At 36.0% G+C, this 16,155-nt stretch overlaps 1 protein-coding gene across 1 annotated transcript in view; it reads left to right on the top strand.

Annotated features, from left to right (window-relative positions):
* Positions 1-6,937, top strand: part of LOC103599871 (UDP-glucuronosyltransferase 2C1-like) — a 40,271-nt gene extending 33,334 nt beyond the window's left edge. The window contains 2 exon segments of the mRNA XM_008584051.1: positions 3,587-3,703; positions 6,485-6,937. Coding sequence (XP_008582273.1) covers positions 3,587-3,703; positions 6,485-6,937 — 570 coding nt within the window.
* Positions 6,938-16,155: the final 9,218 nt, after the last annotated feature.

The following is a 16,155-nucleotide window of genomic DNA, read 5'->3' as shown; positions in this document are numbered from 1 at the left end:
TGTCTTTATTTCCCCCAGCTTTAGAAAGTATCTTAGTTCATTTGTGCTGCTATAAGAAAATACCTGAGACTGAGAATTTATAGTTAACAGAAATTTATTTTTCACAGTTCTCAAGGCTGAGAAGTCCAAGATCAAAGTGCTGGCAGGATCAGTGTCTACTTAGGTCTTCTCTGTTCCTCCAAAATGGTTACTTGAAAGCTGAGGCCTCTGGAGGAATCAGGTGCTGTGTCCTCATATAGTGGAAGGGACTGAAGGGACAAACTCAACCCTCATGCTCTTTATTAGGCACCAATCCATTCATGAAGGTGAAGCCCTCATGATCTAATCGTCTTCTTTGCAGTAGATGTAACCTGTAAAATATTCATTAAAATATACAAACACTTTCCTAGAGTTCTATTCAGTCATTATTAATTGGTCCAGTTCATGAGCATATGGTATGACCAGAATGCCTCTCAGAGCCTTTCTCAGGATATTAATATATTGTTGTATTGCCTTCATTGCAAAATCCACTTATCCATTATCCTATCTTCAGCTGCTATTTCCCTTTTCTTCAATTGTCATTGATTTTTATCCAAACATTTTACCTTTAAATGTAATGTTAGGTTTGGCCACTGTGCTGGCCCAATTGCTGGCAGTAATACTAGTGTAACCAGTGCCTCGCCCTTAGTTCACTTTCATTCATAGAGGGTAAGCTTACTTGGGAATAAAACTAATGGGCTATCCTGACCACTAGGGAGCACAATAGCATTTACTATGACCTCCAACTTTTCCAGCTGGGGTAAAGGCACAATCTACCCTATCAGGCTCATAGGAATTCCAACATATAGATTTAAAGGTATAGTGTCTGCCTTAGGAGTCATCCCTGGTTCTGGCACCCACAGTTGTGTGCCTGGTCCGGGGACCACTGCCTTAGGCAGAGATAAAAAAAGAATTGAGTTGATGTGGGGAAGAATTGTATAGTTGCACGAGCATTCTCTTGATTCCCTCTGTCCTTGATCTCTCAGAAGAGTGAAAGAATCTATAAGATGGGGACCCTCCCTTACCACCCCACACATTGAGTGTGAGCACACACTAAGGAAGGTGTGTAGGCCAGTCTTTTATGTCTTTATTTCCCCCAGCTTTAGAAAGTATCTTAGTTCATTTGTGCTGCTATAAGAAAATACCTGAGATTGAGAATTTATAGTTAACCAAAATTTATTTTTCACAGTTCTCAAGGCTGAGAAGTCCAAGATCAAAGTGCTGGCAGGATCAGTGTCTATTTATGTCTTCTCTGTTCCTCCAAAATGGTTACTTGAAAGCTGAGGCCTCTGGAGGAATCAGGTGCTGTGTTCTCATATAGTGGAAGGGACTGAAGGGGCAAACTCAACCCTCATGCCCTTTATTAGGCACCAATCCATTCATGAAGGTGAAGCCCTCATGACCTAATCATCTCCTAAAGGCTCAACATCTTAATATTGATGCATTGGGGATTAAGTTTCAGCATGAATTTGGGAGTGGGGCACAAACATTCAAACCATAGCAGACAGCAAATGTTTTAACTCTCTTCCTATTCTCTATTGAACCATTACTCCGAGGATGATATGCAACATGATTTGTTCATTTGACATAATATCTCTTTGCCCACTGCTTCACAGTATGGACTATAAAGTATGTCCCTTGATCTGAAGAAACATAGTTTGGTGCCCCAAATTGGTACAGTATCTTCTGTTCCAATTTTTAAATAGTAATTTGAGCATTTTCAGCTACTGCTTGGCAAGCAAAGCCCAGTCTTGAGTGTCTTCTCCTGTCTGGACTCATTTATAGCCCCCTGGTGCTGCTGGCATTGGTCTAATACTCCTGATTCTTATTGCTCTCATCACTTAGTAAATTACAAGGGGTCTAGGAGATGCAAGCCAGAAACTATGGACAAAGACCAAAATACATATTTCTTATTAAATTACATATCACACTTACCTTACAGCATATGCAAAAATTAAGTAAAAATGGATCAGAGACCTGAAATTTAGAGCTAAAACTGTAAAAATATTGGGAGAAAAAAATACCATTGGGGAAAGCTTCATCACATTGGATTTGGGAATGAATGATTTCATAGATATGGCATTAAAAGCACAGGCAATGAAAGAAAAATATAGATAAATTAGATTTCATCAAAAATAAGAACTTTTTACATGAAAGCAAAATGCAATGTACACATTAGAAGACAATATTTAGAAATCATGTATCTGGTAAGAATGAATATCCATAATACCTAAGGAATTCCTACAACTCAACAACAACAACAACCCAATTCAAAAATGGGAAATGAAGTCAGGGGTCATTTGTCCAAAGAAGATGCACAAATGGACAATAAACACATAAAAATTCTCAGCATTATTAGTCATTAGAGAAATGCAAATCAAAATTACAATGAGATACCATTTTATATCCATTAGGACACCTATTAAAAAAATGGAAAATAACAAGTGTTGGTGAGGATATGGAGAAACTGGAAACTTTGTGCATTTCTTGTGGGAAAGCAAAATGGTGCAGCCACTGTGAAAAACAGTGTGTGAGTTCCTCAAAAGTTTAAACATAGAACTGCCATATGACCCTTCAATTTCAAGCATGGGTATTTACTCAAGAGAAATGAAATCTGAGACTTGAACAGATATGTGTACTTGAGTGTTTTTAGCAGCATTATTGGCAATACCCAAAACATGGAAACAACTCACTTGCCCATTGGCAGATGAATACTAAATAAAATGTGAAACATACTCCCAATGGAATATTATTTAGCCTGAAAAAGGAAGGATGTTCTGACACATGACAACATAAATGAACCGAAGGTACATAAAGCTTAGTAAAATAAGCCAGTCACAAAAATGCAAATACTGCATGATTCCTCTTGTATGAAACACCCAGTGCAGTTAAATTCATTGATACAGGAATTAGAATAGAGATTACCAGGGACTAAAGAGTGGCCACGGAGGGAAGGATGGAGAGTTATTGTTGAGCGATCCAGCAATTATATTGAAGGTGATGAAAACATTCTTTATACAGATAGTGGTGAAATTAAACACCACTGTAGTTGTATTTAATGCTATAAAATTGTGTACTTATAACATTAAAATAATAAATATTGTTATATGTATTTTACCACAATAAAAAGAAACAATGGTTGCTTCTATGTTACTGTCAAGTATGATACAAAATTTGAAAACATTTAACAAATTCTTAACAAAGTGAATGTAAACAATATTTCTCCTTTTTACTTCAGAACACTGCTTTTAAAAACCCTCTTTACCAAGATGACCTGGTAACACTAATACATAATTCTTTTGGTTACAGATTGTCTTTTTTTCCCTTTTCATCTGCTAGGTGAGAATTGTAATGATAATGATAGCCCGTCTATTAGACCTTTCAAGCATTTAAAATATACCTGTAGATTCCGTGGTTTAAAATCACTCACTAGTTCATCTCTCAGGGTATCAAATTGCTCATCTGTTACATAGAGGCAATGACCTAGACTGATTCAAAGAAATTGTCTCATCTGACGGGCTTTAATCCCTATCATCTTCTAATAGAGTAAAGACATTTGTCTTAATAGGTTCTGTGGAGATACACAGGAAAGAAACCAGATACATTAGGACCCAATACAAGGCTCTATGAATGGATTCCACAGAATGATCTTCTTGGTAAGACCAAAGAAACTAAACAGACTGGAATGAGGGATAATCTGAATAATTACTAAACAACAAAAACCCCCAACAAATTTGTATTCAACACAAGCAAACTAGCAAACAACAAACTTAATGTCTTCTTCATATTTCTTCTGGACCTCCAAAATAAATGTAGAATCTAAAATTCTCCCATTTATTATACAAATTCAGACTCAGACTGAGAATCAACATACCTTTAGGTCAGGCTCTCATTAACTTTTGCATGGAATATTGCAGCCCCCTCTTGATTCTTGTATCCTTTCTCCCACTGCTTTTCTATCTTGCCCTCTATAACTTTTGGAAAAGAAAAATCTGATAATTCCATTGTGGGCCATTTGTATATCACCATTTCTAATGCTATAAATGAGTCCATACTGCTGTAAAATCAAATATAAAATCAATTTTCTTAAACAGAGCACTACATGAATTTGTCGTAGCCTGTGTTTCTAGCCTGTTATGCCAATGCTCTCTCCTTGAAACTGCACATCTTACCAACCCTTCCCCAATCACACAACAGTTTAGTTTCTTAAATCTCTCCAATCCTTAGTATTCATGTATTCTTCCTCCCAACAACTTCTCTACATGACAACTACACTCCATCATTTAAACTCAACACAAATCATCTCAGATGTTTGAGACCTGAATTAACTGCTGGAGTAACTACTCACTGCTACCTTTGGAGCCAAGAGTAATTTATATATAAGCCTCATATAGCAAGTTATGTAGAAGATGCTGTCTAATTAAGTCAATACTTTGCACTGTAAAAATGAGTCGTGTTCCCACGTGGGGGCTCCATCTTTGTTCTGTCATCAGTTTGTCAGTTGTCAATCAAGCTCCCCTCTGCCTTACACATTTGGCAATGTGATAAGTGCTGGCTCTGCTATTAGCCTGAAGTTGTGCAGCCTACACATCTGGGAGGGTTTCATGAAATAAATCACGAGAAAGAACTGGAGGAAAGCTGATATTGTTTTGGATCACATGTGCAAAACAGTTTAATATTTATTTGCTTTCTTATTTTTGGTTCTTTGCTTTTGGTGACTTTGTGTAATGCCACATGTATCACCAGAAAGTATAGCTTTTGTGTGCACATACAGTGAAATCAAGAACAAAAATAAAACAAAAATCCTATTCCTGCAATTCTGGTACTTTGTCACCAGGTGGTGGTAGTGTATCTTGATTAAGGAATATGAGCTGCTAGGTATAGGCATTCATTTATTTACTCACTAAATAACGTTTATTGAGTATGGAGTTACTCATAAATAATTACCAATACACACTAATCTCAAACATGATTGTCTTATACTTCCAAAATTCTATGGAGGCATTTTGATTCACCTGCTGTGAATGGGTAATAAATTACAACTTCAAAGAAATATTTAAATTGCTTTAAAGAAAATCAGTTATGTTAAAAAGGCAAAAGCCATCATTTTTATAAAAAGTGATTATGTTAATATCTTAAAAACTTACAGAAACTCCCATTATACAGGACTTAGACAGTATAACAGAAAAAAAGAAAAATTAAAATTAAAAATCACTAAAATCTCCCCTCAAGCTTTTATGACCAATCTTACTGGTAGGGAAACATAACCTCAGGTAAAATGTTTTTCCTAATTTATAAATAGCAAAGAAAAAGATGAAAGTTATTTTATAAAAAATGGATAGTACTACTTTAAATAAAAAATGTCTAATACTGGTACATTTTAATTTAAAAAAATTTTTTAAAAATCACTAAAGTAAAATCGAAAGCGTCACCAGGCTTTGAGTAAATGTTTCTTTAATAACAGATAAATTGCTTACATTAAGAGATTAGAATAATTATATTTTAAATGTTTCAAATTTTGGTCACCATAGAATGGCTTTTCACTATGAAGTCATTTCCCAGCTTCCCACACATCTCTTAAACACCAGATATTAATTTTTGTTTGATATATTATTACGTGGTTGAGGCTTGCAACATACGCATCTTGTCTGTGCCCACAATGTCCAATGTTGTTTAATCTTAGTTTTATATTATGTGGACTAAATGATGCTATTCCTGTTTTACTATATTTGTCCCAGTCCTGTGAGTCTCTGTTCTTAGTAACTTGTTATGAGAAGTATTTTGTTTATGTATCTGGGTGCTTTTGTTGTTTTCTCATTTTTATGCAATATATACAGAAGAGGCACTTATTCTTCAAATTTTTGCATATTAAAGAAATTCTGCCCTGTTTTCTTTTTAAAGTAATAAGTAACTTGGCTTTGTATAAAATCTCTGTCTCACAATTTTCTCCTTCAGAACTTTCTACATGTCATTTTTTAATCTTCTATAATTTAGTGTTGTTACACTCTCCTTAAATAATGCTGGTTCTTTAGTGTGGGAGAATAAAGCTTCCACCTTCTTCTGAAATCCAACGAAATCCTCCTTCTAGGTCAACATCCAAAACCTTAAGCCAAAACTGTGGCCTGATCTTTTGTTCCTTAAGTGAAGGTAGAAGGCTCAGTGTCCTTGCTGTTGCCGTTGTCGCATCTCACCACTGGCACTTGAATCCCTCCATAGCTTGTAGCAAAGATTGCAGCATCTACTCACTCTGAGACCTCATTTCATGTCCGAAAGATCAGATGGGCTTTTTGTTTTACTCAGAAGTATCGTGGCCAAAACGACCACAGACTGAAAACATTACTTGGCACTATTGAAGACCAGCTTATTGTTCACACTGAAAACTCCAGGCCAACATGGGTGGGGGAGGGGTTTCCTTTATCATCGGCCTGCCCCTGAATGCTGCTGCCTGTCACTACCTTGACCCTACATAGCAAATGAGATCAAACTTTGGCATTTTCAGCCAACGTATGCTACATTCTTATTTCTGAACCTTTAAAATGCTATCTCTCATCAAGAATTTTAAGAATATATGACATAATTTCAGGTGTATCATGTACTTAACAAATTCTTTAAGTTGCTATCCATGTATTCAATCTTCAGCTACAAAGAGAATGCTATGAGGTTATCAAAGATTCACCACGATCAGCCTGTGAAGCCCCTGGACCGAGCAGTCTTCTGGACTGAATTTGTCATGCGCCACAAAGGAGCCAAGCACCTGCGGCCAGCTTCCCACAATCTCACCTGGTTCCAGTACCACTCCTTAGACGTGATTGGGTTCCTACTGGCCTGTGTGGCAACTAGTATATTTCTGTTCACAAAATGTTGCCTTTTTTGCTTTAGAAAGTTTGGTAAGACATGGAAGAAAACAAAGAGGGAGTAGTTTTTCTTTAACAGTTCTGTCTGGAAATCTTGATAGAGCCCATCTGGATAAATTTAGACACTGATGTGAACAGATTCCTCCCTTTCTGTTCAAAGTTCTTGTCCATTCCTGAGCTTATCAAGTCAAAGATAAAGTAATCGTCAAAGTAGTCTAATTCTAACGATTTCAAAATAAGGTTTTAAAGAGTCTATTGTTTAAAAGTAGAAGATAAGCAAGTCCATGGAATGTTCTACTACTAAAATCTTAATGCTTTTGCTTTATTCACGTTTTTCAGTTCAACAAATTGAGATGCTACTTGAGACATTAGGAACAAAATGGTTAATTCTATTTTTATTATCAATCATATTAAATATTTTTTAAATATTCATCACCATTTTGGGTCCATTTAATAATTACTGAATATTCCCTAAAGAACTAGACAGTAAGTAGGATAAAGTGCACTATAGCTATAGCTTCCCTTCAAATAAGGAATATCAGGAGATGGTCAGGGATTCTGTTCTGCATCCTGTAAAGTGTATTTTATTCCACTAGTTTCCTTTCATATGACACAAGATTATCTCCTTCTTGAACATAAAAAACTATTTTTTTGTCTTTACAGTCTGCCCTTGACTTGGAAATTGATAATGTTAGTGCCAAATTTGTATCATATCACTTTGTGGCTGTGTGGAAAATCAATAATTTTGACAAGTTAGCAGGATCGATGGTATGGTGGAAAGAAGAGACATAACTATTTAGCTATACTACAGATAATTTGGAGAAAAATGCATTTCTTAAAAATGCTATTGGCTATGAGGATGATTTCTTCATCTACTCACAATCTCAGTGACTATGCCCACTTCTTCCTTTTCTTTTTCCCCATCACTCTTCCTGGCCTTCTCTTGACATGTATTGTGATCAGTATACAAGGCACAAGTACTTAGGCTTCTTATTAATTAGAATTAGCCAGAAATCTACAGGAAACACAAAAGCACAAGTTTAATTTTCATAGAATAAAGGATCTATTTTCCTCTCTTTCTTAAAAAGACTGTCTCCCAGTATATTTGCCAGTTCTTTGTCCTTGATGTCAAAGAATTATTACTGTGGTAGTGGTATGTATCAAGCAAGCTCAGTGAATGAATTTCCATGGTTTAATATCTGTAACACAAGCTTCATCAACCTACAATTACAATTCCATCTTAGAACAATATAAGTCATTTAGGAGATTACATTTATTTTTTAAAAAATAATAGTGGCACAAATAAAAGCTATACCAAATATATATATATATATGTATGTATTCTTTGATGGGAAATTAACTATAGAGGAATACAGAAGAAAAATTCTTTTCATCAATTTTATGAGGTTTTGAAATAATTTAAATCTTATAAAGGTTTAAGGCATAGAGCTTAAAAAGTTTAAACAATTGTACTGTTGTACAGCTTCGTTCAGAGTCTCATTAATGGAATCAAAGTCATAATTTGACATTGCGCTGAATTATTTAATTTGATAACGTTCTTCTTATAATAGTCTTTAAAATCATAATATAATCTTTGATCAGATAATTAGGTATCAAAATCAAACTATCTCTTTAATTTTTTATTAGTGTAAAATGATATAACATAAAGTAGTTTAAGTAACTTAAGATTTGAATAACTTGCTAAGGTGATCTGAGTTTATTGAAAGGAATGACCTTGACAAATGAAATCATATACTGTATCTTGTAGAAAACAAGGCTTTTTTTAAGAACAAATGTTTACATGTTTAAATTATCTCTTAGGGACCAATGTATTTCTTAGGAACAAACATTTACCTAGTTAAATTATTTCTGCTACATTAAATTAAATATATTGACATTCTGGTAATAATTTTAGGTATGCAGAGGCCAAACCTTGTGATGTATATTTTTTCCATTTTAAGTTTTAATAAAAACAGATTTTTCAGGAATTTAATGACCCCTGGCTTTCCTATTCAGTTAAAACAACTTATTTTAAAATATCTTATTTTTAAATTATTTACAGTTTATCTGTGTCTATTTATGAAAATCTGCTCAAGTTTCTTTTGGGTTATAACTTAACTAAAAGTGCTAATATGTAGATGCAAACATTTTGTGCATATGTGCATGAGTATACACGTGAACATGGAAAATCATTTTCTATATGTTATTAATAAAAAGTAATTTATATTGTTGTATTCATGATTTTTTACACTGGCTTTTCTTATGCTGAGGGAAGTATCTGTTTCTGTTATGTTCTATGTGTTTTACAAAAAATCTTGATTCATGTGTAGGCTCAGATCTACCACATTTCCTAAATTAATGTAAATATTATCCATGATGTTTTAAACTGTTATACATCTGGGACTGAGAAGAGTCTGCTGCCCGTGGAACACCGTAAGTTCTACAATGCATTGTGTTTGTCACCTGTTTTCTACTTCTCACCGTCATTTCCTCCCTCAGGTTCTTTGCCAGTTCTGCCATTGTTCTGGATTTGGGTTGTAACTGCAGCCATATAACCTGAGATCCTCTTCTCTTACTCCCAGTTCCTACCAATAAGTTTATCCAGAGATTTTTTTTTTTACCTGCTCAGATAAAATATCCACATATATGATAGAGCAATCCGTATGACACCATGAAATGCAGGTTCTTAGCCTTCACCCTTGAAGCGATTGTTGCAGTGTAAAGTCATGACTCTTCCATGGACAGAAGCCATGCCACTGATCCTTCCTCATGATTATTATGCCTCCCTCTAGTTCCTGCCTCATTTCCAAAACCTCCTAGCCATAAGAACATGCCATGCATGTAATGAATGACAGAAGGATCCTACAATTCATGGAGATCAGAGTTAGAAATAAAGTAGACATTTCCCCTTGTTGATAAGAAACTGCTATTTCATCAATAGCAACTGGGAACCGAGGGAGAACTCTCTTACCAGGTGTCATGATAATATCACATAACTTGAGTGAGAGGTAGAAGAAACCACCTCTACCTGGTATTTCTCCTGCACCATTCCTTTGCTGTTAGAGGCCAGCTTCCATTCCAGTTCTTAATAAAACCCAGCCCTGAAACTGGAGAACATTAGAAGTTGAAATGTGAATTCACCCATGAATTATCTTTGTTTACCAAACCAGATGATGAGGGTGCTGTTCCCCAACTAGTTGCCACTCTCAGAGCCTCATAAAGTCATAAATTGAGTACATTATCTTCCGGAGTTGATTCCAACCAGTGGCCCCATTTTAATTCATGCCAATCCCAGAATAATTATGAACACAAACTTCATCATCGACTTGTTCCTCATTCTTAAGTGCATCCTACTCCTTGCTACAAAGTGCTATTTATTATTTTCTTCTTCCTGAAAAAATGTAATTGTATCTTGATACATATTTTTTTCATACTAACTGAGTATTTCTTTTTTTTTTTTTTTTTCCCCTTTTTGGCTTTTTTCGTGACCATCAATGGATCGCAACCCTCAGTGTCACGCCTGTACCGGACCGGGACTGGCAATAGGATTGCAACCCTCGGTGTTGCACCCGCACCTCGCTCAGCCAGTGAGCGGCTGGTCTGTATGTGGGATCCGAACCCTCGGCGGGAGCGCCACCGCGCTCCCAAGCGGCGCACTGAAGCAGTGCGCCACCGGGCCGGCCCTGAGTATTTCTTATGACATCATTCTCCTAAGTATTGAGATCTTTTGTGATACAGCAATTTAAATCAAACTAAAACAGAAATTGATTCCAATTGCTATTCTTGATGTGATCACAACCAGAATAAATTACACAGAGTCTGTTTATCATGATGTTTGCATTCTGGAGAAAGAGAAATGTTTAGATCTTCTAGAAGCTTATAGATAACCTTTGAACTGATACTAAAAAAACAAAGATAATCCTTCCATCGTACAAAAGGAAGCGTGAGATCTCATGAAGGTCAAGTATCAGTAAAAAATTACCCTCAGTTCTTCTTACACTGGATCCAGTAAGATCATGGAACCATCCTGTGTTGTTTCTTTGGTACCAAAATGCAGATACACATATGTAGTGAATTTTTATAATTTTGTCTTTCCTCATCATCCATTTTGAATATAACTTCAACTCTCTCATACCAGAAACAGGGCTTAGTCACCTTTGACATAGTTTCCATTTCTTCTCCTCCTCCTAGTTCTTCAGCGTAGTGAATCCAGATATCTGCCTTATAAAACCACTTTCTGGTGACATCCTCCTATGGGAAAGCTAAATACAACCTACTCAACTTGTCCCACTGACCCCCAGACCCCACATGGATGGTGCAGGTGCGCTATAGTGACCACCTCTAAGACACAGAGTAACTTTATAGAACTCATAGCTGCTTTTACTAAACACACCAGTTAGAACAGCCGCAGGGAAACTACATTCTTCCTTTTGTCTCTGACTCAAATGTCCCTTACCCTGGCCTTTTCTCTCCTCACGCACTGGTTAAATGTGCATGATCCATACAGCTCTCTTTCCCTGCAAGGCATACTGCACTATTCTCTCTGGCCTCTGTAAGTAATCCACTGGTTCTGGTATTTCAGATGTTTTGTAAAGTTTCCTTCTTTGTGTCTGACATGACTGACACATCTGAACCTAACTCTTCTCCAGTCAGAACTCTCATAGAGAGTGGTTATCATGGTAGGAAAAAATTAGACACAGGTGAGAGATCTTCAAGTGTGTCTACCAGTATAAACAAGTTTCCTGTGAGAGAGACACCTGTTCACTTAGGCATTAAGCCATTTACCAGGATAAAGAAAGGAAAAACACATTGTACATAAAAATGATCAAATAAATGACTGGAGCCCCATACAGGCAAGGCTAGGGTTTATAGCCACTCTTTTGAAAGAGAGATCTCATGACTAAACTAGGGAAAAATAGAACTTCGTAATTGACAGAATCTCCAGTTGGGTTAATTCATCTAGATGGTGACATCTCCATAGTATCTTCATGCAGCTTGGGAGTCTGGAACTGAATATGAGCTATAATCAATGGTACTGAATATGGGCTATAGTCAGTGACTATGGGCTATAAGGGTAAGTGGTTAACTAATGATTTATGAAGTGCTGCTTAACATTTGAACGTCTCTCCCCACTTTCTCGAGGACAGTGTTTATATTGACAGTTTACACCTTGTGTAATGCATGTGAAAGGCCGGCTTGGTTAAGTGACTAGATAAGAATGAAGGATCCCATTAGTAATTTTGCCTTGCACAATCACCCAAATTCACAATGCAAGTCTTTGTGGTTCACACTTGAGACAAAATGTGTCCTGTGCAAATAAGAAAATACCCTGGGACCTGTGTCTGAAACTCACCAGAACACTTGGTGCTAAACTTCACAACTCTTTCTCCTGCTGTAACATTTATGCTCTAATTTGCCTTTATTAAAAGCATTCCATGTGTATTATCTGTGAAGTCTTGGGAATCCTTTCAAATACCCAAGCTAGAGATCTTCACAGAAGGTCAAGTCGGGGCCACTGAAATTCTGTGCTACTCACCCCCGACCAAGGTAGTAAATCACAAACCCTGGCATGTCAATGCAGGACTATCAGATATTAGTGGCACCATCAAACACTAGAAAGAAACAAAGTTGTGATCCCATTTACACCCATTTAAGGTGATGTATAAGAAGCACACTTTCCAACAAAAGAGTATAAAAATGGACTCGGTAGTCTTAACACATGTTTTGCATTTGAGTTTTCAAATTGACTTAAAATTTAATTTGACTGAGGTTACAGCAAAAACCCAATTTATTGACATGCAGAAGTATAAAAAAGAAAACATACAAACCATATAGTTAACACTTACTAGTTTAATAATTTATTCTCTTAAAAGCTACTAGGCTAAGTAAACAAAAAAATAGAACCGGAAAATAAGACTTAAACCTCAGATTGGTCTCTCTGCCTTGACTGACACCAGGTGTCCTCTGCTCACTGATGTTCCTTAGAGAGACACAGGGAACAGAGTATATGGATTATTCAATGAAGGGTAGCTTGGTGATGGTGTGGCAGGTTAGGCTTTTGTACTAGTGAAGCACTGGATATTGTTGTTACACCTAACATTCTTAGGTTTGATAAATTTTTAATTGGGTTACTTCATTAGTGTTACATTATTATCCTTAAATACACCTTTGTTTGCCATATTCTTAACTGTAAATTAAGAGGTGGCCATATGCTTACCAGAATAGGTAGATTCACATGGGGTAATATAAATTAGTAAATGAGTTAAAGTCAAATACGTCAATCGTTAAGAGACTACAGTCAACAACAAAGTAGTGTGTGTCTTTAAATAGCTAGTCAAGATGATGACAAATGTTCTCAACAAACGCTGTAAGCCGTCCTTTTTTCAACATTTTGAAAAAATACACGAGTATTACCAATCCTTTAAAGCAATTGATTTAATATTGGTTGATTGATAGACTAAAAGCTAAAAGATGTCATCTTCTGATGGTCTGTCCTACAGGAAGTGTTCAGTGTAGGGTGTCATCACCTCCACAAGAATGCATAAGTCTGGGACTGAGGGATGCAAGAAGCTCATAATAGTATTACAAGCAACAGATCCTATGATGATTTTTGCTTCCAGTCTCCAAGACCATAGGGTTCAGTGTGTTTGGAGGTTCCTGGAAAAGGAACACATTACCAAGAACAATTCTATCATTCTATGAAATTGATAGCTGAGCCTGTCTTCTGTCCTCTGCCTATACTGATGGCAGAGAAGGGAAATTCTCAACAGAAAAGTTAGGGTGCTGTTGAACTATGAAATAAAGAGCACCTCTCAAGGAATCCTTGACTGGCATGACTCTTAGTACTACCATGCCCTACAGTTGCTACCAGTGGAGAGCTGCAGCAATCCAATAAATACATTACTTATTGTACAAAAAGAACTTAGATCAAATAACTACACCCTCCTTTGGTCTTTTAGACTTAATGTTGGTAAAGCTCCCAGAGTTGCTAGCTCTAGAATTCTGCATTATTTCTTGATGGGTTTCTTACACCCTGCACACATATTTATAAATAGTTCTTATTTAACATTAAGTTTTTTATTCAGTACATTTACAATGAAAGTACTGAAAAGATGCTATACCAAAAGAGTCATTAAAATACTTTGTAGTCTTGCCCCCCTTACACAAAATGTGTTACTATAATTAAAGGCTTTGGTATAGGTAATCATGTGCTTGTGCTCTGTTTACTGAATAATTAATGAACCAGACACTGTTTTAGTCACTTGAGATATAATAGTGGTATGGGTCAAATGTGTCCCCCTAATGTTCATGTGTTGGAAACTTAATCCCCATTTTAATTGTGTTAAGAGGATGGGAAATCCTATCACAGAAATTGAAAGATGGGGTAATAAAGAGGTGATTAGATTATGAAGATCATGTCCTAGGGAATGGATTGATCCATTTGTGTAGTAATGGGTAGATGGTTTAATGGGTGACAATGGGCATGGTTCTGATGACTTTATAAGTAGAGCTAGTGAGCTGATTAACCCTCTTGTTGAGTACTGATGAATAAATTGCAATACTTATCTAGTAATCAATGACTATATATTGGTCAAAGAAAATAAATTTCATGTCACACATCCTCTAAAGAGATTTAATGATTCGGAGTGTTAGGAGGTGAGACTTTTCTAACAATTCTCTATTTAGAAATGTATGAATTCAGTTCTTTCTAAGAAACTAAAAAACAGAAGGAACAAACAAAAAAATCTCCCCATAAACATGCCTTTTCTTAATGCAACAGATCATTTTTTCCAAGAAGCGAAAGAGTTCACCCAGAGCTCTGGAGAAGATGGCACTGTGGCACTTAGTTCAGGCCCAATCGTGAACAGCTTTCCAGAAAAAAAAGGCTATAACGGTTGTATCAGCCTTCACACAGATTCCACACAGGTATGTGGTGTGCTGAACAACTAATTGAGAGACTCTCCTTAGAGTCTGTAGAAAGGGTCCATTAAGTCATTTCCACAAAAAAGAAGATATTTCATAATAGAGTTAGATCAGAGGCATCTCATTTTGAGATTTACTTGCATTTATTTATTTATTTTTAATTGTACATTTATGTGGAGTACTGTGTGTTATTTCAACTCATGCATATACTGCACAGTGATTCATTTTGGGTGGATAGCATAGCTTTATACTCTATAGTCCAACAGTTCTCACCCTCATCCCCCCTTCCCTCCAGTCTCTGGTCGCTGGTAAGCATTATTCTACTCTATTTCTATGAGAACTTTTTTTTTTTCACTTTCCACATATGAGAGTAATATCATGCACTTTATGGATAATGGTCTTTCTGTGTCAGACTTACTTCATTTAACATGATGTTCTCTAGTTCCATCCATGTTGCTGCAAGTGAAAGGAATTCATTTTTTATAGCTGAATACTATTCTATTTTGTATATATAGCACAGTTTTGTTTTGTTTTTATTTTTTAACCATTTTTCCTTCAAAGGGCAATTATGTTAATTCTTTCTCTTAGATATTGTGAATAGTATTGCAGTGAACGTGGGAGTGCAGGTGTCTCTTACACATATTGATTTCTTTTTTTACGGAGTCAATTTTTACTTCTCTTAGAAACCCCCATACCATTGTCTACAATGGCTGTACCAACTTATATTCCTTCGAACAATGCAGAGGAGTTCATTTTCTCCACATCCCCACCTACATTTGTTAATTTCTGGTTTTTATTGAAAATAGCCATTCTAACTGGAATAAGATGATATCTCATTGTGGTTTTAGTTTGCATTTCCCTGATGAGTAATGATGTTGAGCATACTTTCATGTTCCAGTTTTTTCCTGCCTTATTTTGAGAAATGTCTGTTTAGATTTTTTGCTCTTCTTTGTGTTATTTGAGTTTGTAAACATATATTCTGGATATTAGACCCTTGTCTAATGTGCACTTTGCAGACACTTTCTTCCATTCTGCAGGTGTCTCTTCACTTTCTTGAATTTGATTTTGCTGTGCAGAGGTTTTTAGTTTAATGTAGTCCCATTTGTATATTTTTGCTTTATTGCCTGTGCCTTTCTAGTCTTGTTCAAAAAATCTTTGTAAACTCTCATTTTATGCAGTGTTTTTCCTGTTTTTTTTTTTACTATTACTTTTCATGGGTTTTGAGTCTTTCTCTCATCCCCCCAGACAGACTTCCTTTGGTAAACAACAAATGTTTACTTGATTCCATGAATACAGTAATCCTGTGTGGAAAATATTGCCTCCACTGTTGGCTTGTGCTGTAAATTTATAGTTCTAATTC

This window comes from Galeopterus variegatus, unplaced genomic scaffold (assembly GCF_000696425.1).
Source record: "Galeopterus variegatus unplaced genomic scaffold, G_variegatus-3.0.2 Scaffold3134, whole genome shotgun sequence".
NCBI lineage: Eukaryota > Metazoa > Chordata > Mammalia > Dermoptera > Cynocephalidae > Galeopterus > Galeopterus variegatus.
This window is presented reverse-complemented; position numbering and strand designations above follow the sequence as displayed.